General features: G+C 39.4%; 1 protein-coding gene across 1 annotated transcript; it reads left to right on the top strand.

Moving 5' to 3' along the window:
• Window positions 1-5,424: 5,424 nt before the first annotated feature.
• LOC138410503 (tumor necrosis factor receptor superfamily member 14-like) lies at window positions 5,425-15,190 on the top strand. The gene is made up of 10 exons (XM_069526851.1): window positions 5,425-5,765; window positions 9,661-9,796; window positions 11,175-11,268; window positions 11,462-11,584; window positions 11,933-12,088; window positions 13,229-13,316; window positions 13,423-13,595; window positions 13,703-13,724; window positions 13,846-13,906; window positions 14,409-15,190. Exons 2-9 carry the CDS (start codon window positions 9,755-9,757, stop codon window positions 13,871-13,873), a joined length of 726 nt encoding a protein of 241 aa, XP_069382952.1. The 5' UTR covers window positions 5,425-5,765; window positions 9,661-9,754; the 3' UTR covers window positions 13,874-13,906; window positions 14,409-15,190.
• The last annotated feature ends 1,508 nt before the right edge of the window (window positions 15,191-16,698 follow it).

Raw genomic sequence — 16,698 nt, 5'->3', positions numbered from 1 at the left:
GGGACAAGTGAGCATGTACATACAAAGTAAGCAGATCCACATTTTTGAAGTGAAACAATGCAAAAACTAGGAAAACGTGATAGAAAAGGTCAGAGGTCGTCTCGTGAAATGGACCTGGGTTTTTTTTTAAATATCCTACAAACACAGAGTGCTTATAATTAACAATCTTGTGTCTTCTGCTGTGTGGCATCGGTTGGCCTGTGTTGACCCCCCAGCCTCTCTGTTGTCACAAATCCAGAGGGTTTTATTTGATTGTGTTTGGGACAAGCTGCACTGGATACCACAGAGTGTCCTGTTCCTTCATAAGGAGGAGCGTGGACAGGGGCTGATTCACCTGGCCAGCAGAGGTGCAGCTTTTCATCTCCGGTTTGTTCAGAGGTTGCTGACTGGACCAGCTGACCTGGCATGGCGACCTCTGTCCTGCTGCATCCTGAGACGTGTTGGTGGTTTGGGACTGGACTTAACCTTGTTTTTTATGGACCTAGGAAGCTGAACACCTTTTCTCTGCCAGACTTTTATCGGAACCTTTTTTCAGTGTGGTCTTTGCAGAAAAAGCAGAGACAGGAGCAGACGGCCTCTCTACACTGGCTCTTACAGGAACCAGTACTGTATGGACAACGTCTGGATTATTCCAACCTGAGTGGACCTACTCTGTCCAGAACCCTCCACACTGCAGGGATTTCCACACTGGAGCAGGTGCTGAAGCTGGCTGGACCTTGGCTGGACGATCCTGCAGGATTAGCCTCTAAACTGGGAGTGAGATCCATGCGGGTCATGAATCAGCTCCTTCATCACTGGAAATCAAAACTGACAAGACATGAACACCTTCTTTTAAAAGACTTCTGTGAAGGTTCACTGCTGCCAGACTCCACAGACCCATACCCTGCTACCAGATTACTTCCTGTCTTGGAAAAAAAAACTGTTCTGGCTCCCTGCTGGAGCTTGTCATCCTTGTAAGTATTTCTCGGAAAGACGCCTCAAGAAAAACCCTCTATGGACTGATGGTGAAGACACTTAACCAGAAGACACTGAACGGGCCCAGTGACAATCCATGGAGGGCCTACTTTAAACTAGATCCTGAAACCATCATGGAGGTCTTTGAACAAACATCCTGTAATAAAGAGACACAGAGACCTGCAGTGGAGAATCCTACATGGAATCGTAGCAGTGAACTCTGTTATCTCGGTCATCAACTCTGCTGTAGAAGACAAATGTCCGTTCTGCAGCCAGAGAGAAACTGTGTTTCACAGTTTTTTAGAGTGTTCTCATCTCTCCACTCTGTTTAGTTCACTGGACACCATTTTTAACAGATGCGAGGAGTTTTTCAAGAAGACAGTTTTTATCTGTGGTTTTAATTAAACTCGCCAGAGAAAACACAAGTGCCAGCTCTTAAACTTTGTTTTAGCTCAGGCAAAGATGGCGGTGTATGTGAGCCGTAAAAGAGAAATAGAAGAAGAACTGAACGTTGATGTGATTTACTTGTTTGCAAAAATGGTAAAAGCCAGACTTTTAATTGATTTTAGTTTTTTAACATTAAGATTCCTCTTCATTGTCCCACACACAGCATGCAACATGCAAACATGGGGAAATTTGACTTCTGTATTGAACCCATCCGTGTGAACAACTCACACACGGCCTGAACACACAGAACACAATCCACACAGTGACCACACGGAACACACTGGGCAGCCATGAAGGCGCCCGGGGAGCAATTGGGTGGTTCGGTGCCTTGCTCAAGGGCACCTCAGCAGTGCCCAGGATGTGAACTGGCACCTCTCCAACCGGCCACCCTCTGGTTCCCAAAGTGTTTTTATACCACAGCTCTGTGTTCACATCTTACTGAGTAATGTTACTGTAACATTAGCGGTGCAGTGCACGTCAGTCACTGACTGTAAACCTACAGCCCCTAATAACTGGCATTATCATATAACCAACATAATATAGAGCTCACAATAAAGCCTTCTCTGAGTTTCTCCTTTGTTTATGTTTTCAGACACTTATAGAAGAGATGAGTGTGGAGCAGCACAGGAGCTGACAGCTGCAGACATGGTGACCCACCTTCTGCTGGAGTGTCATGGTGTTCTTATGAACTGTAGGGACACACCTTTCAGACAGTCAGAGGAAATGCTGTGGTCAGGGTCCTGAAAGCTGTGAGTCTACCACCGTACTTCTCCCAGTACTGCCTAGAAGTTTTTTACATATTCACAGGCAGTACCAGGAGGATGTTACGGTGTTAGACCACATTAGAGAGCGTGGGGATGACAACACTGTTACCTCAGCATATCAACATTTGATTTATTGTCAACATGGCTCTTTAGGCCAGGGAACCCATCTTGTCATCCCCAGCTGCTGTATTTGTCCCTCTGAAGGCTTCATACAGTACCACAAGTATTCACACACCTGCAATTTGATTGTAATGGATATATTCACATTTCCCATTATAAATATTTGTTCAAATATAACAAGTTAACACTGTAATGAAAAGTGTAATAATAAAAGGGACATTAAACAGATTTATTTTGAATATATATGTTATATACATAAAGTGATTTTTTATACAGGTTGGTGTTCCTGAAAGGCATCATGATTCAGCTTTGCTTTTCAAGGATGAATGGTGACCTCCCGTCTGGATCAGTCCTGTTGAAAACAGTTACAATACTTATTAATATAATATTTAACATTTAGATCTAGTTTTACAAAAGCTATGCTAATATGGGTATGACTTACAAGATTTGTATTCCACAAGAATGATGTCAAAACTAATAAAGAGTGTATGCGTATTAATAAAAATGCATTTTTTAATTAAATAAATATTTGTATAGTCTTCTGAAGCTGAAATCCCAGTTTTCAACCATTCAATATCTGATATACATGTAAACAACTTTGACTGTGCATGTGAGTGATCAATTTCAGATGCAAGCTGTGAAAACAAACAAATAAAATAATACTAAAGCATTTCAAACTTTGTTTTAATAGATATGGTAAAATGGCAGTCAGAGAATCAATATTAAAATCGGTCTATGCATTGGCTGTGTTCCAGTGCAAACTCCATTGCTACATACAGCCTGATCTGAAAAAGGGTTTTCTTTCATTGGAGTTGATGAACACCTAGAAAATCTTTTGGCTCTGTAATGTGTATGTGACTTGTACGTTTGAATTCTACAATCAAATATTTTTGAAGTGCTGTTACTACAAAATGCTGTGTGTTATTTAATCTGCTACTTGGAGTTTGTTAGTAATTATGAATCTTCACTTTGATAAGTCATTTTTATCATTCACGCCAAGTGACTTTAACTCACCTTCTGTATTGACTGCACAACCCGACACAATGAAATGTTTGTGATGGAAGTGACACTTGAAACCACCTCCTGCTCAGCCAGTGCCTCAGTAGACAGTTTGTTCTTCTTTCACACAATAGGAGAGACACTACCAGAGCAGCAGCACCTGACCCAGGACATCTCCTGGAGGATTGTATCACTCATTTGATAAGACAGTTTATGGATGTGGAGCCACTGGGGTAGGTTTATGCTTTACTTTGTACAGTCTTGTTAGCTCATCTGCTAAAGTCAGTGTGACTAGGCCACAGAATACTTTGCAAGCATTGTGTGCTGCTTTTCAAGACACATACCCAGGCATGTGCACAGACATCTTTGGAAGCAGGTGCTCAAGCCATAAAAAAGGGCAGCCATCGCCAAAATGATTCATAAAATTAAGAAAAAACACAGTCGGATATATTAAACTTATGTTTTAAATTTTTTTAATAAATAAATAACAGGCAAAAAAATAATTCTCAGTTAAAACTTATCAAAACTCTGCTCTGAATAAATGAAATAAAAATAAAGCATCCAACATATTCTATAAAATACATCTATTTAAGGAGGAGGTGAGGGGAGCAGGATCGTTCAGCTACTTCACAGGAGCATCCTCCTTGGTGCCATCTCTTGGAAGATTCTTATGACCTCTGGTTTATTTGTATGTCTTGCTCAATGGCAGGAGGAGAAGGTCAGAGAGTCTTTCTTCCCCACAGAGACTCCTGAGCCTGTTCTTTATGATCTACACTGTGAGATCTATTAACCTGGTCAGTATCTCTCTGTTTGTCTGCCTCTCTCGCTCTCTGGCTTCCACTCCCTTTACATCTGATCATCATCAACATCAGATGAAGTCTGGAGAGCCTTTTGGTAATTGGTCCACCTCACCATGCTTGTCATGTGGACCTCTGTGACAGAGTGCTGCTTGATTTTTTCAAGAGCACTATTCCACTTTCTGATCCCTTTTCTCCACTCCTTTCTGCTTTTATATCTTCAGGTAGAAAAAGCAGACAACTGACACAATGCATTGAATCAGCACATTTCCATGGAAATGCAAAAAGCAGCACATCACAATGTGGTTGAAACCACATTGTGATGTGCTGCTTTTTGCGGGCGAGGAGGAGGAGGAGGAGGAGGGAGGAGCAGAATTCTCAGAAGAACTCAAATAAATGCCATCAGTGGCAAAACACTGTTGGGCTCCAGCAGAAAGGGCACTTTTCTCATCCAGGGCAAAGGGGCAGGTGCTTGAGCACCACTAGGGGTCTATCTGTGCACATGCCTGGTAAGATGAATGTTATGATGCAGAAAATAAGAACATCTTGTATCTTTCAATTAAATTGTTTAACACATTTTTATGTTCATGTAAAAGTGATTTTAATTTAAAACAGCGCTCGCTCCGTGTGGATCTCGCCGGGCATCGCGCACTCTGCACCAGTGGAGCCCCTGCACTCCGCCTGACTCTCTGGCCAGAGCGACATGGAAAGAGGAAGACGCAAGGAAAGAGAGAGAGAGAGAGAGTGAAAGAGAGAGAGAGAGAGAGAGAGAGAGAGAAGCCTGAGAGACACGGTGAACTTGACGAGGTATCTGGAACTGGGATCTCTGGAACTCTGGAAAACTCATTTAATATCATCAAATACTTTGCGGGTGAGTGGAGAGGAGCGCTCGCTCCGTGTGGATCTCGCCGGGCATCGCGCACCGTGGCTCGGCCTATGGAGCTTTTTTTCCTTCTTACCGGCGGAGCAGTTGAGATAGACATGTGCTATTTTATTGCGGGCATTGAGTTTGACATGTCTGGGTTAAAGTTCATTGTCCATGAGGCAGCCATGAGATGATCTGTTAGTATGAGCATTCCAGAAAATTCTTATCCCCAGAATGATTCTGTAATACCTCTGGTGAAGGAAGGAGAGAGCCCGAGTCGTTGCCTCAGTGTTTTATTCACCCACAATATGAGTCCCTGAACACGAGCTGCTGTCACAGCCACAACTCACACTGATACTTCCTCATCACACTCTCCTTCTAACCACAGACTGTATATAAAGAGGTTATAACTCTGTCTCTCCGACCCCTTAGCTCCACCCACTGCCGAACCTGCAGCCAATCATAGACAGTCCCTGCGCACGCGCACAGACTGTAACTACAGCTAAAGACCAGAGCCATGTGTTCAGGAGGATGATTCATACTGAAGTTTGCTCGGAGCTCGTTTTCTACCTGACCACACTGGGAAAGAGACTTTTGTGTTTTAACAACGTTTCTCTTGTGAATTATTGATCCGAAGTTCGAATCTGTGAATGTGTTTCCAACTTCCCTCAGCGGCTGTGTGGCGTCGAGAGATCTTTTTCCATGAAGTGAATATGTTTCATCATTTTTCTGATCCAGCTCCGAGGACACTCCCTTTGAACCCGAGAGCTCACTGCCTGTAGACGGAACATGGAAGTTTGTCTGATCGTGTTAACGACGGTAAGCTGAGTGAATTTCTATAGAACCTCTGAATGTTGCATATTACAGAGCAGGAGTGAACCAGTAGATTGTTGTGATGTCGCTGATAAATCGACACCGTGAGTTTGTGGAGATGAAACAATAAGTTGTTCGCTGTGTACTGGTGTTATCAACAAAGTGTCACTGTCAGAGAACTACTGGAAACATGGTCTGAGTCTGAGTTGTGTAATTCAGGTATGATGAGGTCATGAGGAAGTGTGGAATCTGAATCATCTGAAAAACTAAAATCACATCAGGATTTAGGTGAAAACTCGCTCCTCCACTCTGCAATAATCCTGTGATCAGTTATCATGTCAGAAAAACCACCATCTGCTCACATATGATACCAACTCTTAGCTGTGTGACCGTGGTGTGTTGTGTATTTGTCCAGAGCTCAGTTTCAGTATCTTGAAACAGTCAAAGAAACATAGAGGTCACTTCTTATTTCAAATCAACAGGATCTCACTGAACTGTACACTGTAACAAATTGCTGTATATTTACGGTGGATTACAACAGTTTCCTACTGTATTTTATAATAATTGTAAAATACTGTTAACTATTCATCCCTCACATGTAAATTAACAGTTAAATCAGTAATTTAACAATACCAGTAGATAACTGTAATTTAACAGCATAAAACAGTATTTGTAATGAATTGCTGTAAATTTACGGTGGATTACAACAGTATCTTACTGTATTTTAAAATAACTGTAAAATACTGTTAAATATTCATGCTAACATGTAAATTAACAGTTAATGCTCAGTTAAATGACAGTTACAGTTGAACTAGAGTTACAATTACAGTTAAACTTTAATTTAACAGCATAAAACAGTATTTTCTGTCAAGCAGTGGAAACACCCCTTCTTAAGTCCAGTCATTATCCATCAGCATCTTACTGATGATTGCAGTCCTATGTTTCTATTTTCATGATAGCACTTCTTTACTGATCAAACTCCTCAAACTCCTCATTTTTGAGTGACAATATACTAACTGGCTATTCCCGAACTCGACTTTGGAGAGCACAGCTCCGTCATATCATTCGAGAAGTCCATGTGGAGTTCATCAGAGCAGGTAAAGTAAAGTTATGCTTATCTCCTGAAATTGGTAGTGTCCAGTGTTGCTTTGTCTGCATGATTATTGAACTGTTGACATTTCAGATGTTTTATTAGGTCTGTTTCATTAGTTCAGGTTGCCTGGCTAAGTGTAAGCTAGCTCTGTAGCTAGCTTGAGCTCAATTAGCTGTAGGTGTTGCTGACCTTCATAAAGTTTTTTTTTAATCGTAAAATGCATGTCATTAAGATCTCAGAGATTGTTACATTATTAGTTAATCACGAATTTTGTGAAGATATAACTAACTTGTGTTAACTTGTGGTTTATAGAGCTGACTGTGCAAACACAAACAGGAAGGAAACGAGGATTTTCTGAAGGGGGTGAGTGACGACCTAAAGTGCATAGCCAAATGCAGAAGTAAGGTGTGTCTGTTCCTGCCAGGAGCAACATTCAAAACATCACACACGTTTTATTATGTACTCCATTGTAGTAATGTCTGTCTTTCTCAGTGAAATTGAAGAAGGAAAAAAATCAGCTTCCTTAACTTTGCTTAATCATTTCATCATATAGGCAAGTCTGCACATTTAAACTGCATGATATTGTCATATTAGCCAAGTATTGCTGTGTTATGCGAACATACAGTAGCCTACTTTGTTTTTCTTAAGTGCCAGAAGTTATTCTTTTATCACACTAAAGCTGAAAATACATTTTTTTTGTCAAAGACAGACATTTAACTAAAGCAATATAGCAATATATATATATATATATATGACAAAGATGTCGGATGTCTGATATCTTGCCTCTCTCTCTCTATCTCTAGTTAGTTTAGGGAGGTAACCCTCTCTAAACTAACTACCCTCTCTCTTTTCTGTCTCTTGCTTTTCTCTTCTTTGAACTTTTCGTCCTGTCTTTAACCATTTTCTGCAAGAAGTTGTGTTGCTAATTGTATTCATTTATTTTTTTACAGGCACTTGTCATTGGTGACTGAGGAGACTCTTTCTTTCCCCCCCTTTTCTCTCTCCACTCCCACTGTTATAGTTCACATGCAGAAGACTTGTTTTCAAGCTAGACTGTTCAGTTACACTGTTCTAGATGGTACTTTAATGCACTGTTACACTGTTCTAGATGGTACTTTAATGCACTGTTACACTGTTCTAGATGGTACTTTAATGCAGTGTTACACTGTTCTAGATGGTACTTTAATTCAGCGTCTGAGGTTATGCTCTTGAGTTCAGTAATTCTGTCACTAATGATTGAATTGGAGACAGTTTCTTCCAAATATGGTAATGCAATACCTTGTCATTATTCTCAATGTTACTAATCTTACAAAGTCTGCTGTACAAATGAGCACTTTGTAATAAACTACAGCAATGTTATGGAATGTATATTTTCTTGTGTTCTATACCAGGGTTCTCAAACTTATTACTTAAAGGTCTGCATCTGATTTTATTCAAGGTCAGAGGTTAGGAATGATTGGCAAAAACAACAAAATGTAATCACTTCATTTATGATTATGTCTCTTCATTGAGCCAGCATGCATAGAAACCCTATGTTAGATAGAAACTGAGGCAGACACAGCTCAGACAGTTTGGTAGAAGTTATTAAGTGAAATAAGTTATTAAGTGAAATAAAATATCAGCTGAATAAGATTAAAGTGAGAGCTCTATACTATCGGTTCTGGGAAACGGTGTTAAAGTTAATGCTCTGCTCTGTGAGTTCTGGTTCTTGAAAACAGAAAGAGTAAGCGCTCCTTGTACTGTCCACTCTTTGCTACTCTCCTCCTATGTATCCTCCGCTAGCTTAACTTGCTACTCTTCTTCATTTGAGCACAGACAGATGAACAGTGATGAATGCATGTTGTTGCTGAATGTGTTTCTGATCCGCTCTAAGCACTAGAAGGCTAAACATTATTAAAATACAAGGAAAGTCAAGCTTTGTGTTTATTGTAGGACTTCTGGATGTTGACTGGCTGTCGGGATGAACGTGGTAGCCTAGGGCTGGGTATTTAAAAGGCCCTGCATACTTTGGTTTTAAATGGGTGAGGATTTATAATGTGCAAAAATAGCAGATTTTATAACACACTGGCATCTACTGTAAAATGACCATAACCCACAGTTCTCCTACTTTCATGTACTGTAATCCAAAATACGGTAATATACTGTTAGATAAATTACGGTAGATGTGCTGTAAAATAACAACAACACCCACCGTTATTCTACGGTCATATACTGTAATCCGAAATATGGTAATATACTGTTAAAATAAATAACAGTAGTTGCACTGTACAGTGAAATTCTTTACAGTGTAGGAAACGCCTTGTTATGAGCCCACTAATCGAAGTGCTGCCTGTTACTTGTGCTCCTGACACTCAACCACTTTATCTATACTTCTTTTTTAAATTTCCCTACGGGAATTAATTAAGTATTCCTGATTCTGAAATCAACAGGATCTCACTGAACTGTAGGAAACGTGGGCGTTGAAAGGGAACAGAACTAAGACCTGAACTTTGAGCAGAGCAATGGGCTGTAGAAGGTTTAATGATGAATGTTATCACTCACTGAAAGTCAAAGACACACAGACCTGATCAGACTAGCAGCAGGAATGTTGCCAGGTCACCTTCTGGCCTGTGTGGTGTGAACGGCTGAGTAGTGGCAGCTGACCATAAAATGAATTTATTATTTTTTTGGGTGGGGGGGGTAAACAAACTGAAGCCAGTCAACAAAAACAACACAACACACAATGTGCCAATCCTGTTGCCTTCTTTGAAAATGTCGCCTCATTGACTGTGGCAACTGCAGCTGAGTCTTCTTTGTCTTTGTCTCCAGATGTGTTTCTCCTCTTTGGATTAAAACCTCACCTCAACCCAGAACTCAGTGATGGTGACTTCAGCTCAAGAAAACTACCAACCTGCCGTTCAAGATGAATTTGAGAAGTAAACATTTGGAAGCTGCATCTTTGTTGGTAAAGTTGTCACACAATAAATAAATACATAAATAAATGAAGACATATTCTGCAAACAAATAAGAAATAAATAAATAAGAGTTTGTAATTAAACAGGACATAAATAATTAAATGTCTTGAATTTATTTCCTTATTTATTTATTTATGTATTTCCGTGTCGATATGCTAATGGCAGCACACACACACACACACACACACAAACACACACACGTGTACTCACACACATTTTCTCTCGCTCCTGGTATTTCACTTGATGCCTGATACGATGATGATTTTAAAAATAAACTTCACTCACGTTCATCATATGAAAAGTGATTTGTTCAGTTCATCGTTGATGAAAAATATGAACAGTGTTCATGCACGACACAGGCTGTTTGCCTTAAACCTGCTTAAGTAGCTAAGTTTTACATATTGTATTTTATCTACTAGTGGTTTATAAATGTCAGTTTTTATGAGGCATTGCAAATGAGGTTAGGTCATTAGCTAACCATGTAGAGAACCATGCACCCAAGGACTAGCTTCTGTTGCTCGTTTGCTAACTACACTACAGTGAAGATTCACGAGGAAAACATTGCTTCTGTCTGGATCGCTCAGTTGACCAATCCTGCTCCAGACTGAGGTTAGGACCTCCTACCTCATTTACATATGGCCAAAGAAATATGGAAATAAATCAATGTGGAAATAAATAAAAGTATTTTTCCTCCTCCATACTCCTCTTCACCTACAGTTCTGCTTCTTCTTTCCTCTCTCTGTCACTCATAAGCCGTTTTGTAGACATGTCCTGTGGAGGAGCTCCAGAGAATTGGGGGCCGGACTTTCTCCACAGTTTTCCTTTCACACATGCACAACACAGCAGGAGATTCTCGCTCAGACAAGTTCACAACAGCAACAAACACATTTTACCTTCTGCAGAATTGATCAGCGTTAGCAGAATTCTGACAGGCTGCACTTTCAGTAATATTTCCTCAAAGTTGTAAATCAAAGAAACAGTAAATACAAAATCTTAACTGGTGGAGCTCCACCTTAACAGATGCAGACTACTCAGCTATTAACTTGAGGAGGAGTATTTGGGCTGGATACTGTTAATTAACAATCTGACTCCAGAAACAATCAAGCCAGTGTTGAGTCTGTTTAAACAGATGAGCAGGTCTCTGGGGTTCTCATCCATTGTTTTTATAAAATAAACCCATATACATCCATCTTTCATTGAATGAACTTACAAAGATCTGAATACTAACTCAAATGTTGTCACAAATATATGACAAAAAACAGAAACTGGAAAGAAGAAACATTTGGTCATTTAAGTGTCCAGTCGTCTCCTCTCCTCTCTCTGTTCATGACAATGTTAACATGTTTAAACTTTTGCTCTGTCCTTCAGATACTTCTGATCAAAGTCTTCTGTGTGAATACTCTGACTTGTCATCCAACTGAGTATCAGATAGGGAGCAGATGCTGTTCTTTCTGTCCACCTGGTAAGATCCTGAACGAGAAGAATAAGATGGAATGGGTTGTTTTATGTTTTGGCTTCTTTTGTTGTAAGTAATAAGAATGAAACTGCAGCGCATGTTACGATGACTCACATATAACGTGAGTTTAACTCTCGAGATGATTTGTCTTTGTTCAACAGAAACATTTCATGCAATTCAATTGTTTTCTTTTCAACAGGAAATCGTGTTGAAACAGACTGCAGGTTCAGGAGCACTTCCTGTCTGCCCTGTGAGAAGGACACCTTCATGAATCATCCCACTGGACGTACAATGTGTTTTTCCTGCACGACCTGTGGTCCAGGTAGATTTCTGTCTTTACATTTGCTGTAGGTTTAAAATCAGTAAGTCCAACAGTGTATGAGCTGAGACTGAGATGGAACTGAGCTTTTCTGATGGTTTTTACATCGTCACTGTGATTGTCTGAGTTTCACAAACCACAAGTCACAAGATGTGCACATCATCTCCTTTGCTCTGTAGTTTCTATCAGTGAGACTTGCATTAATGGTAGAAGTGAAAGTTCTTACAAAAGTCAGTTGTTCACTCCATATCTCCTTGTTCCTGCCACCAGCAGATCAGTCCACTGTGTTGTTTATACAGCAGTTTGTATCTTCATATGTTCCCTCCATATGTAACCTCTATGTGTCCACAGATTCTGGTCTGAAGATAAACACTTCATGCACAGCAACAACAGATTCACTTTGTGAACCTCTGGAAGGATTCTACTGTACAGACCGCACAAGGAACAACTGTGCAGCAGCAAAGAAACACACACAATGTAAACCAGGGCAGTTCATCAAACAGAGAGGTGCGTTTTCCAATTCTGACTTTAAGATTGAAGTTTTCTCAGCTGTAAAAAAAGAACACAGAGCAGGTTATTTCAGTCATCCAGTCAATTGTGAAGCATTTGGATGATATGTGGCAAATTGTTCATTTCATGCTTCACACATGACATCTGTATTATGAATGATCAAACGTTCAGTCAGAATCACTGCCAGATCATTTTGATGATTTCATGATTTTAATTTCACCACATTGGACTGAGAGAGTCTGATTATCTGATCTCCGTCATGGCAACAGAAGTCAGAGAATCACTTCCTGTTTAGCAATCTGTTTTCAAAGTAAAACATTTGTTGCTGCAATGCCTTATAGTGAACAGATCTTTTATTTTGAAAAGTTGTGTATATATATATATATATATATATATGGTTTGTCTGAGGTTTATAAACCACACACTTAGACTGTTTATAAAAAGTTCTGCACACAAACAATAAAAAGTGACAGTATATTGTAGAACAGTTTGAAGAGGACTCACTAACTAAAAACAAAACTAATCAAAATCCAATCTTCCTGTGCAACTGTGATAATAATCATAATCATAAGAGAAATAATAATAATAATGTGGCTGAGTGGCAGCCTGTCACATTCTACAAGGAGTGGACAGTTGTGATAAACAGCCTAATATATTCAGTGTTATTTCAAAGTTGGATTCTTATTGTTATTCTGACTACATTGTGTCCATGCACTGCTGCTTTCACTGTGCTGCTGCGTCGACTGAACTTCCTCCATGGAGGATCATTAAAGGTGCATCTCATCTGACCTTGTCTTTTCTTTATGCAACACAAAAAATATAAAAACAAATAATGAATATAGTCATAAAAGACTGTTGCAGTGATCCAGGTGTGATGAGAGAAACTAATGTCAAATAGTTTCTGTATCTTTGAAATTCTGTCAATGTTCCTTAGTTAATAGAAATATGTTTGTAAGTTTAGTGACATGCTGCTCTACATTTCATCACATCTCACATCAAAAGGAGGGAATTTGAACAAGGAAATGTTTGCTGATCAAAAACCTCAATAATCAGACAGGTCTCATGTCAAATACCACTTTGCTCTATAATCCTAATATGACGTGTACAATAGTAAGTGTATAGTTTGTGTTTGTACAGGAACAGCCCTCACAGACTCTGAATGCTCTGACTGCAGTGATGGAACATTTTCTGATGGGACCCGTACATCTTGTCAAGCACACACACAGTAAGTGAAGAGTCACACCACACGTGGACGTGCCTGGTTTCTTACACCTGCAGTGAATCTGTGGTGTCTCTCACGGTCCTGTGAACATGTCCCCCTGTCGTTCCAGATGTGAATCACCAATCCTTCAGCTGAAGCGACCAGGAACAACTTCAACTGATGCTAAATGTGAATATACCAGTTTAATTGTCACAGTGGGAATCATCACTTCAGTGGTTTTGGTTTTTTTTGTTTTATCTGCCATCGCCTTCGTTTGCTGGAAGAGGAAAACATGTCATTCAGGTACGATGTGTGTGTGATCAAAGAAAATGTTCTCATGGATGATAAGAATCCATCAAGTCATGATGTCATCGAGTAAGAGGTTTTTCATCTGTTTCTTTCTCTAACAGGAAAAAAAGAAATTCCACAGACGTAAGTTTGTTCTCTCTTTTTCACAGTGTATGTTCTGACTCTGTGTATATGTTCAGTGCTTGATGACAATACTTGCTTGATGAAGGTAATTTGATTATTTTATTTAATATTTCACTAAAAGGGAAACACAGCTGGAGGAGAAGCTGTGAATATGATGGAGAGAACATAATGAACAGCAGCAGGTGAGACAGCAGCGTGCTCTACATTGAAATATTCATTAATTGAGGACTGTATAGACACTTTCAGACATGACCTCTGGAGGACGTCTGCAGAATTGGGTCCAGACTCTCTCCAGCTTTGTCTTTAACACATGAACAACGCAGCAAGAGATTCTTTTATAGAACTCGTTCACATCAACACAAATCTCTGGAGCGTTCAGGTGAGGGGTGGCCCAATAATCAGAGGCAGGATGTAACATAATAACTGCTGCAGAGATTTTCTCTTTGTATTTGTATTTTTGCGTCTGTAGCATGTTTGAAGCATCATCAGCACACCTATCCTGCTGTATCGACACATTAGGTAGAGTTTTAGGGAAACATCCAGCCCCTCTGGAGAATGTCAGGAGATTGTCTGGAGTCCAGTGCATGTCTGAAAGTGGCCTAAGATTGATCTGACTTTACTCTGTGAAGTCTGTACACATGTACAAGAGGTTTCCATTTTAATTCAACATATTTCTTTCCTCAGCAAAAGTGATGAACCTGCAGAGAACCAATAAACTGTCTGTTCACTGCAGAGTGAATGTGCTCTAGAATCCAGGTATATCCCTCTGGGTTCTGGTACATTGTTTTTGCAGGGTACAGAAAAAACCACTGCTCTGTTTCACATCACTTCACAGATGTCACTGCACCCAAACTACAGTGAGCTGGGAATATGAAACTTGGAGCATGTTTATTAAAACTGCCTGAATCTCCTGCTGACAGTGAGTGAGCTGCACGTGCCTCAACACTCAGACTTCATGATCCTCTGTGGAGAGATAACTCACAGCTGGATCTGGACATCTGGCTGAAACTGGAATATTATTTCTAAGTGCTGGCACAGTGGCATGATGGGACAAATGGCCACCCTCAGTGTATGAACTGAGATTATTCTCTTCATCTTTTATTGTGTTTTATTTTCTTCACAGCAGACACTTGTATCTTGGAAGGACAAGCATTAAATAGCATATTTACCATGTAAGCGGTTATATTTATGTTATGGTTATAATGTTTGCTGTCAGTTGCAGCAGTTAGAGAACAGTATTTTTGTGTATTCTTGTGTTTTATGTTCAAAAAGTTATTCTAACACGAGCAGCATTAAGAGCAGGAGTAGTTACCAGATGGTTCCAGCAGAGGGAGCACAGAGTTTTTAAATAACATTAAGAGACACCTCTCTGATCTGAGAACAGTTTATGTCCATGTATCGTTCACTCAAATACTCCCTTTGTCAGGGCTTTTACACATATGACAATAAAACCCTTGAAACTTGAACTGCATTCGTTTTAATGATTCAAAAACACTGTTCAGTGTTTATGAAGCTGTATAGATCTTCAAGCTCAGTAAGGTTAAAGCATTCTTTGGACTTTTATTGTGAAAATACATAAGGAATAGCTAAAATAACCTAGTATTGTATATTTAACTTTCTAAATGTGTGTTTGAGTGAAGATTCTGGGTTTTACCTCTAAACATCTGTTTGAAACACAGATGTCTTTTCTAAACAGAAGAGTGTAACACTGGGGGACATTCAGCGCAGATGGACAAAATAGAGTAGATGTAGTACCAGAGTCTGGTTCGTAGTAGTATCTGTTACTAAGCAACCAACTGCAGAGTACACATTCTGCTTCCTGTTTATACTTACAGTGTATGTAACTGGTCTTGAATGATAAATGTTTTCAGTGGCTCTTTTAAACTCCAAATGTTTTTGGACCATTTAGCTACAGTTTCTGGGCTGAAATATTTAAATTGAAGTTCACCTGCACTGTCAGATATAGGTGAGTTAACTAGTTCAAGTTTAAAGTAAAGCAACTTGGTTAACTGATTATTATATGATTGTATTAAGCTCTATTAGATCATTATACTGAAGCAGGTATGTAAGCTGCAAGTGAAGCTGCAGTAAAATACATTGTAAACAGTCATGTATAGAGCGATGTAAGATATATTATGAGAGCTTTTGAAAATTTCATACATTTGAAATAACTAGATTTCTTTATCAGAAGCAAAACATTTTCAAAACCACTGGTTTAGTTTTTAACAATGTGATTTAACAGCTTGTTATATTGTCGATCAAAGAAATGTCCATAAATCCAGATGTTTGTGTTTCATAAATTTGGTTAAAACCTTCACTGAGTTGAATGAATGGATTTACAGTGATCTGGAAAGACAGAGAACATGGTGGAGGAGCAGGTTGTTTGTCTTTTGTTGATAGAAACAAAGTTGTCCATTACAGTTGGAGATTTCAAGCTATGCATAACAGAACATGACAGTTACCAGTATGTTCATTAAATGGGATAAAACAATAAACCTTGTAAAACACTTATTATGCATCTTGACACTGCAAGTATTAGCAGGACAAGAACATGAATTCCACAAATATAATCTGTAACCAGTGATACTGAAATACAAACAGAGAAATATGAAAGATTCATATTATGAGTTTTTTCTACTTGTTTAAATGGTGGAACATCTAGCTGGTCAGACTTGATGGTCCTGGTAAAAACAAAGTGCCTTTTTCAGACAAATCTCTTTAAATCTATTAATTTAACAACACAATGGCGAGATACATCGTCCTTTAAACACTGTCATCATTAGAACTATGGTTTCTGAGGTATTGTGTGTGAAGCACCGACAGTGAGAGCCATGTCATTTGCTTGCATGGAAGACCAAGAAGTGACATGCATGGAGTAAACACATCCAATAACTCATCAGTATTTCTAACACAGTGAAATAAAGTGGAGGATTAGGGTCTGCTCAGATACTGACTGTTTTATACACAGTAACAT

The sequence above is a fragment of the Paralichthys olivaceus genome, chromosome 6, assembly GCF_024713975.1.
Source record: "Paralichthys olivaceus isolate ysfri-2021 chromosome 6, ASM2471397v2, whole genome shotgun sequence".
Lineage (NCBI taxonomy): Eukaryota > Metazoa > Chordata > Actinopteri > Pleuronectiformes > Paralichthyidae > Paralichthys > Paralichthys olivaceus.
This window is presented reverse-complemented; position numbering and strand designations above follow the sequence as displayed.